Source organism: Patella vulgata, chromosome 2 (genome assembly GCF_932274485.2).
Source record: "Patella vulgata chromosome 2, xgPatVulg1.2, whole genome shotgun sequence".
Lineage (NCBI taxonomy): Eukaryota > Metazoa > Mollusca > Gastropoda > Patellidae > Patella > Patella vulgata.
In genome coordinates, this window is record NC_065880.2 from 85065722 (window position 1) to 85074601 (window position 8880).

Below are 8880 nucleotides of genomic sequence, written 5' to 3' on the forward strand. Positions count from 1 at the left end.
GAGTAGCTTGGAGCCGTTAAAAATTCATCAAGCTGTTATGACAGTATAATAAGGATGCCAATTGCAATTTATGAGTCTGATACCTAAAGCGTTAATAAAAGAATTAAAGAGAGAGAGAGAGAGAAATGGGGTTTAACGTCCACTCGACACAGATTAGGTCATTTCAGGACTAATATATGGTTTAATTTTATTTCAATAATTCGCTTGCGTGTAGGGGTCTTTAGCAGTGGGAGGAATTTGGAGGACCCGGAGAAAACCCACCAGGTCGGACAGGCAACCCTACTCCTTGTCACGTACAACAGGGGATTTGAAACCAGGCCAGTTGACTCAATGACAGACCTTATGATACAGCGCACATGTGCTAACCATTCGATCATCCAACCCCCCAATAAAAAATAAAGTGGATTTATAGTCACAACCAATAATACACAGATCGTAAGTTTATGGAATATAGTTATTGTTTATTTCTGCACGAAGTGTCGACTGGGTTTCTTTAGGCTTTTTGTGGTTTCGATTCCCCGCTTGTACACGACAAGGAGTAGGGTCGTCTGTCCAACTTTGTGGGTTGGATGGCCTAATGATTAGTGCCTGCACGTTCTGTCATAAGGTCTGTGATTGAGTCAACTGATGTGGTTTCGATTTTCAGGTTTTTTGTGACAAGGAGTAGGGTTGCCTGTCCAACCTCGTGGGATTTCTCCGGTTTGCTCCCACTGCTAAAGACAACTACGTGCAAGCGAATTAATGAAATAAAATTGAAACATATGTTAGTCCCGAAATAACCTAGTTTGTGTAAAGTGGGCATTAAACCTAATTTTATTTAGGTTTCTTTAAACGCTACCATTTACCATCCCCCCCTCCCCTCTGTCTTTTACACCAGAGACTTGTCACGATTAATTTACCTGTGACTGTTTACAAGTATTTAAACAGCTGACAAATCTCCTTGGATTTAAAAGAAAAAGTTAGCCAAGATTTAACTGAAATCAATATTTGAAACGTCCTGTACAAGACGGCCCTTGTGCCTGTAACAGGACGATTTGAACAGCCGTATAATTGCGACACAGTTTTTGCCAATTATCCTCAACAAAATAGATTGACAGGAAATAATTATTTTTTTAACTAACCCAAAAGTAGATTGAATTATGATAAAAAAAATATGTCCCAGCGCAATATCGAATGATGCTATTATTTCTGATTCCATGTCGATGGATATCACGTTACCATATGAGGCGTTATTATGTGTTCTTTCTATATTGGGAACAGATTGGAATCTTCAATTGAAAATATTGGATGAATGTTTGAGCACCTGGTAGTTTAAAGCCAAATATAGTAACGAAAACAGGAAAATTATTGAATTAGGCAATAACTATATTCTTTTCATACTATTTTCGTTTCCAGGAATGTAATGTTGGAGAGTTTTTTTTTTACAGTTTGTTAATATGACATATTTGAGGGAGAATATGACAATGTTTTCTAGATATTGATAAAATGAAATGAAATGAAATGGGGTTTAACGTCCTACTGTTTTACTCCGAACTGGGCTAATGAAGACGGGCATACGCCATACAGTGTGCTATGAGGGAAATTTTGCCCGGACAGCGACACTATGGCCTACTCTTATATTGAATTCCAACTGTCAAGGGATCTTTTACTTGCATGCCAATGTGTACACGGGACCTCGGTTTTCCGTCCCATCCAAACGACTAGACAGTTGTTCTTGTCAGGCCCTCCGTCCTGTATCACTGACAAGGGGGAAGCACGCCGGAAAATCTGGATGAACTTTCTCGGCCAGTGCAGGGATCGAACACCCGACCTCCAGGCTAGCGAGACAGAGTCTTTTCCATACAGCCACCGTGATTGGTAAAACCTAAAAATTGTTTTTATGTCAAATAAAGTCTAAAATATCTGAGGAATTGAAATGATATGGGGTTTTGTGTCTTACTTTTCTGCACCAACTGGGCTAAGGAAGATGGGCATACACCATGCAGTGTGCTATGAGGATAATTTTGTCCTGACAGTGGCGCTATGGCCTACTCTTATTTCAATTTCAAATTGTCAGGAGATCTTTAATATGGTATACAAGGGGCCTAGGGGGTTTAACGTCCACTCAACACAAACTAGGTCATTTTGGGACTAACATATGGTTCAATTTTTAATTCAATATTTCCCTTGCACATAGAGGTCTTTAGCAGTGGGAGGAAACTGAAGGACCTGAATAAAACCCACAAGGTTTGACAGGCAACCTTACTCCTTTCCACGTACAACTGGGGAATCGAAACCACGCCACTTGGCCTGAATGGCAGACATTATCGAAATGATCTAGTTTGTAGGGAGTGGACTTAAACCTCTCTCTCTCTCTCTCTCTCTCCCTCTCTCTCTCTCTCTCTCTCCCTCTCTCTCTCTCTCTCTCTCACAGATGAATATCAATAAAAAGCTAATAAAAAAAGATGTCTGCACCAGACAAAAGAGATTATTCCTGAAAATGTCTGTGACTGGGTGTTTAGAATAAGTGAGTCCTTCTCTTTAAATAAAAATGTAACAACTCATGAATGTAATCTGGGAAATAAATCGCGAGAACTTGGCATGTTGTATGATTAATGAATTGGTCTGTTCAAGCACTACTGAAATAAATATAACCATCTTCATTGAACACAATTTCTTGATGCAGCTTTGCGTAATTATCTTAGACTGGATTTGTCGGTCCTTCATTAAAGCTGCATGATAAAATCTACATATTCGATATTTTCGATTCCAAATTTGTATCTTTTAGACAGTTGACGTGCCGTGTTGATCTTATTAATAGACATTTTGACGAAATATTACCAACTTTGTGAATTATGAGAAATGTTTTGGATTTATGGGTATCTGAGATTTTTTTGCTCATCACTAGATATATGTTAAAGTTAAAATTTCATATTTTTAAGTTATATTTTTAAAATGTATTAAAATAAAGCCCTAAAATAGATGGTATCTATAAACAGTCCTACCTTGTTAAAGAATAATCCTATAATTCACTATTGCCAGTTGAGAAATTGGCAAAAATATCATTTTCATCTTCAAACGTTTGAAGATAGCTACTCCATGGTGGAGATTAGAAAACAAGGGAGGTTATTGGGAGGTAATTGTGTTATTATTTCCGGTGTAAATGAGGTTTAAGTGTGAGAATGACACCTATGATCGTATAATAGTGAGTTGACAACCTATTGAGCAAAAGACATAGAAATAATTATGTTTTGACTTTCTTAGAAAATACGAAATTGTAACTTTAAAGAAAGTAATCATGTATATTGTCGTCGGCCCTGTCTGTGGATACTCAACAGTTCATAATTTTTATCCGATTTTGACGAAACTTGAAATATAGATTTATCTTCCAAAGATCTTGGTTCCTTTCGATATTGTCATGTATTGGATTGTAACTTCATGGATTATGGCCCCTGATTGCACAAAAAATCACGTTTTTATCTCGTGGATCCTCTAGAGGTTACAATTTTTATCCGATTTTAAAAAACGTTTAAATGTTTCATTGTTTCATCATAATGAAGGTCGAGTTTGAAATTCTGGAAAATTGAAATGAAATGAAATGAAATGGAGTTTAACGTCCTACTGTTCTGCTCCTAACCTGGGCTAATGAAGACGGGCATACGCCATACAGTGTGCTATGAGGGAAATTTTGCCCGGACAGCGGCACTACGGCCTACTCTTATATCGAATTCCAACTGCCAAGGGATCTTTTACGTGCACGCCAATGTGTACACGGCACCTCGGTTTTTCGTCCCATCCGAACGACTAGATAGCTTTCCTTGTCAGGCCCTCCATTCTGCATCACTAACAAGGGAGAACCACGCCGGAAAATCTGGATGAACTTTCTCGGCCAATGCAGGGATCGAACAAAAATTGAAATGAAAGTACCCAACAAAATGGTGGCTCCTTGTACGCAAATTGTGTACAAGTATGTAATACAATGGTTATGGACACTCTAGGGGTCACAATTTTTGTCCAATTTTGATGAAACGTAAAGTATATCTTTATATCCCAAAGATCTCAGTCCCTGTCGCTATTCGCACATTTCAGACAATAGCTTCTTGAATTATGATCCCTCTTTAGGTTGATCTCTATCCATCTTTTGCAAAATGTGTTCGTATCTTGCCTGGCAACCATTGGTTTTACAAACAGTAAGTTGTAAATGAAAGATTTATAGGAAAAGTTTATCGGACTAATTTCCATTATGGCTATTAATTTAAAAAATAATTCCATTTTCTACTGGGAGCCACAGACGTGGCTCTAAGTTATAATTACTTATAATGTGCTGACTCACATACCAGGAGGGCCTGTCTTCGATTCCGAGAGAGTTCCCCAGTCACGTTTCCCCCTTGTCAGTGGTGTTGGTTGTAGGACCTGGCAAGGAAAAGGTGCCTGGTCATTTGCATGGGACAAAAAGACCTGGCCTTAAGTCCACAAAGCATTCTCAGACTTAAGTTAAGAATTTACTCAAAATTGTTCGCCTTTTTAAAACTGAAATATAGCCCTTTATGAAACATTTGTTGTTTCAGTGTATCAAATACATCAATAAGAAAATATGTGCAAAGTTTTGTGTTTCTGGATCAAAGATATTTCTCATAAACAGTGATTGAAAGTTGAGTTAATTCTTAACTCTAAGTCTGAAAATGCTTTGTGAACTTGGGACTAGAAAGAAAGAGGCACTAATACTTTGGAGATCTGTTGTTTTTGACTACATCAGTTACATCAGATGTGGGGGGAAGCACAATTTGAGACTGTTATGACACATCATTCCATGTTAACAATCGGCCTGTGACATGACACTTCAATACATGTTAATACTCTGTACATGACTGACTTTCATCATGACTTGCACACAGTACCCTTGGTAGTTGGAATTTCATGAAGAGTAAGCAGACATGCTGCCACTGTCCTGGCAAAATTCACCTCATATCATATGACATTGTGTAGAAATTTAATGTAATGATTATTATATATTTTTTTTTTCAGGTATTATTAGATCTAGCGAGAGTGATATTCGAAGAACAGAGTAACGTAGCTAATTTAATACACAAAATAATGATGCATACTTTATCACTGTTACAATGTGAACGATGTCAGGTATTGCTCGTTGATGATACAATACAGGTACTTATTTTACTTTTATTTTATCTTTTAGAGTTCAATTCCACCTTAGGCACACTACTGACTGTCTCCCCTTATTGGATAACACAGTTTTGCTGGAATTTATGGTTAATTTTCAGTTTAAAATGAGTCTGTCTTTCTGTCATCACACGTTTTGGCACACAATGACTTTCCTTCTAATTGAGCTAAAATGTTGAAACTTTAGTTCTAATTCAGTGAGAGTGATGAAACTTGATGTATAGTTTCATTGCATCAATACCTTGACTAAATTTGATAATGAGCATTTTCTGCTCAGGGCAAGCAGAGTGATAAGCAATTTGATTGGCCGAGACTTTGGAACACAATAACTCTCCTTCTAATTGAGGTAGAATGTTCAAACTTGGTGTAGGTGTTCATTAGGTGAATGCTGTGATGGAGTTCGAAGAGGAGCATTTTCTGCTTAGGGTAAGCAGAGATAAGCAATTTGAATGATTGATGCTTTGGGACACAATAACTTTGGTTCTCATGAAGTGAGAGTGATGAATAGTTTTGTCACATTATTAACTTGACTAAGCTTGATAATAAGCATTTTCGGCTCAGGTTAAGCAGAGTGATAAGCAATTTGATTGGAACTCGATAACTTTGATTCCTCCTACAGCTAAAAACTCTAATTAGCAAGCGAATTATTGAAATAAAATCAAACCATGTGTTAGTCCCGATATGACCTTGTTTGTTTCGAGTGGACTTAAATTCTCTCTCTCTCTCTCTCTCTCTCTCTCTCTCTCTCTCATCCATTTTATCTATATGTTAGAATTTGCATTATCTATATATGTTATATATATGTTTTAAGCTTTATTTGTCAATATATATTTTATAATGTTGTGTATACCCCGTTACGCACCATATACAGCATGTATACAACATTTGTTACTTTTGTTGCTATAGCAATGTTATAAACTATAACACATACTTATGAAAAAACAGCTAATTGTTTATTTGGGTGATGATTCAAAGAGTATTCTCTCAACGTTATCAAGCTAATGCAATAATACAAAACTATACAGAAAAATATCACAACAAATCATTAAACCATAGCTTGGTGGGGGAGGGGGGGTGGATGGCCGAATGGTTAGAACGTGCGCGCTGTATCATAAGGTCTGTCATTGAGTCAACTGGAGTGGTTTCGATTCCCTGGTTGTACGTGACAAGGAGTAGGGTCGCTCGTCCAACCTCGTGGGTTTTCTCTGGGTCCTCCGGTTTCCTCCCACTGCTAAAGATCCCTACGCACAAGCGAATTATTGAAATAAAATTGAACCATGTGTTAGTCCCAAAATGAGATGGTATGTGTCGAGTGGACGTTAAACCTCATCTCTCTCTCTCTCTCTCTCTCTCTCTCTCCATAGCTTGATAAGTTGACAGAATAGTCTTCAAAACATTGCCCCAAAAAATCAGTAATTGTTCTTCCATAAATAATACGTGTTATAGTTTATTGCTCTATCCAGTTACTAAATGTCGCTTAAAGAATATTACAGCAATGTTGTATTGTACAATATATATTTTATTTTATTTATGAATTTTGACAAGTATCGATGTATTTTATTTCTTTTCCTCACCTGTTTTGTTTTTACAGGACAAAAACAAACCATATCGATTATCAAAAATGGTGAATATGTCATGTTTTTTCTTTATCCCTTTTGTTTCTTCCTTTGGTATTTAGTTCCTTTGGTATTTAGTTCTTTTTTTCCATTTGAGGTTTGTCAATAACAGCAATCACTGATTTAGAGATCAATAGAACATTTCTTTTATTGTTTTTACTTTCTTTCTCCTTTATGGATTCACAAAGCTCAAACATTATTTATTACTAATTCTAATTAACAGAGAGAGTAACAGAGAGAGAGAGAGTGAGAGAGAGAGAGAGAGAGAGAGAGAGAGGTTTAAGTCCACTTGACACAAACTTGGTCATTTTGGGACTAACATATGGTTCAATTTTATTTCAATAATTATTGTGTGTAGGGGTCTTTAGCAGTGGGCGGAAACCAGAGGATCCAGAGAAAACCCACGAGGTTGGACAGACGACCCTACTCCTTGTAACCCCTACTCCTTGTCACATACAACGGGGATTCCTCTCTCTCTCTCTCCCTCTCTCTCTCTCTCTCTCTCTCTCTAATCATGGGGTATTGGAAGCGGCCTTATAAATGTAATAGACTAAGACCTCCCTATATCTAAATTTGGCACTGCTCTGTCCATTCATCCGTTGGTTGATTCATCATCCACAATTTCTTGTGAATACTCTTCAGTCTATTGACAAGAGTTATCATCCAATCTGCTTGAAATTTATATTAGTACCGTATTTTTCGATGTATTAGGCGCATGCGTAGTTAAGGCGCAGGGCAAGTTTGGCAGAGGTGTTTCAGGAAAAAATAAAAGTGCATGGTTTAGGTGCACCCATCTCCAGCGCCTTGTCGAACACCTGCCATACCATACGTGACTCAAATACACCTGGAACCTCAAGCTTTATATATATTTCTTTATGAAATAGCTAATTCTATATACATTTTTGGATTGCCTAAGACTTTATATTAATTATAACTTTCAATTGCATTGTTTCATAACTTAAATGGTAATTCTGGTGCTCGTACGGTAGTCAAATTGTCTAAAGTCCCTCCCACAACAAACATCGCCGTCTATTACATCCTGTTAAATTCACGAGCAATTGGCTGTGATAAATGAATAGGTATTGATGATAAATAAATGAAATAATAACTGTAGAAACAATCCTCACTATCGGTAAAACAGAAACAATAATTCTAGTTTACTTTATACTATCCAAACAACTGAGAAACGATGGCGTCCATTGCCCCGCCCACTACATGCGGCATGACAATACCTCGAATGAAGCCATTATGATCTATCAGTAACATAATACAATAGCATTTTTGATACCAATCAAAGAAACAATGATTTTGTGAACTACAAACAACTTCATAAAGCATACGGTGACAAATCACCATCAGTGAATCTATGTTGCATGAAATCTAGCGGTAACTTGAAACGGCTAGATGTAAAATTTACACAGCAATGTATAGAAAATACCAACAAACTTTCCATCAAATTTTTAAAAATTATTTATTGAAAATGGCAAGGAGAGAGAGAGAGAGAGAGAGAAATGGGGTTTAACATCCACTCAACACAAACTAGGTCATTTCGAGACTAACATATGGTTCAATTTTATTTCAATAATTCACTTGCGCGTAGGGGTCTTTAGCAGTGGGAGGAAACCAGAGGACCCAGAGAAAACCCACGAGGTTTGACAGGCGACCCTACTCCTTGTCACGTACAGAAAATGGCTACGAGACGAAGAGCTAAAGAGTACGGTAACAGTGTCAGGGGTTGTAAATTTAATTTGGGTGAGTCGAACGTAAGGTAAATAAAAGAATATCTCTCTCTCTCTTTCTCTCTCTCTCTCTCTCTTGCTAAACTACATCCCAATTTCATTGTTTAGGTTTTTAACACTGATGTTTTTAATTAGTTCATGGACTCCCAGATTTCTTGTGCTAGCATCAGATTTTTATTGTCCCCCGCCTTTCGAAGAAAGCAGGGGACTATTAAAATGGGTTCGTCCGTCTGTCTGTCCGTCTGTCCGTCCGTCTGTCTGTCCGTCACACTTTTTGGGACACAATAACTCTCTTCCTAATTGAGCTAGAATGTTCAAACTTGGTGTATGTGTTTATTAGGTCAATGCCTTGATGGAGTTCGAAGATG

General features: G+C 37.4%; 1 protein-coding gene across 1 annotated transcript in view; it reads left to right on the forward strand.

Annotated features, from left to right (window-relative positions):
• The window catches only part of LOC126812089 (dual 3',5'-cyclic-AMP and -GMP phosphodiesterase 11), a gene marked incomplete at its 3' end in the record, with an annotated part of 99033 nt that extends 93885 nt beyond the window's left edge, over window positions 1-5148 (forward strand). The window contains exon 4 of the mRNA XM_050538300.2: window positions 5005-5148. Coding sequence (XP_050394257.2) covers window positions 5005-5148 — 144 coding nt within the window. The remainder of the gene's footprint in view (window positions 1-5004) is intronic.
• Between the last annotated feature and the right edge of the window lie 3732 nt (window positions 5149-8880).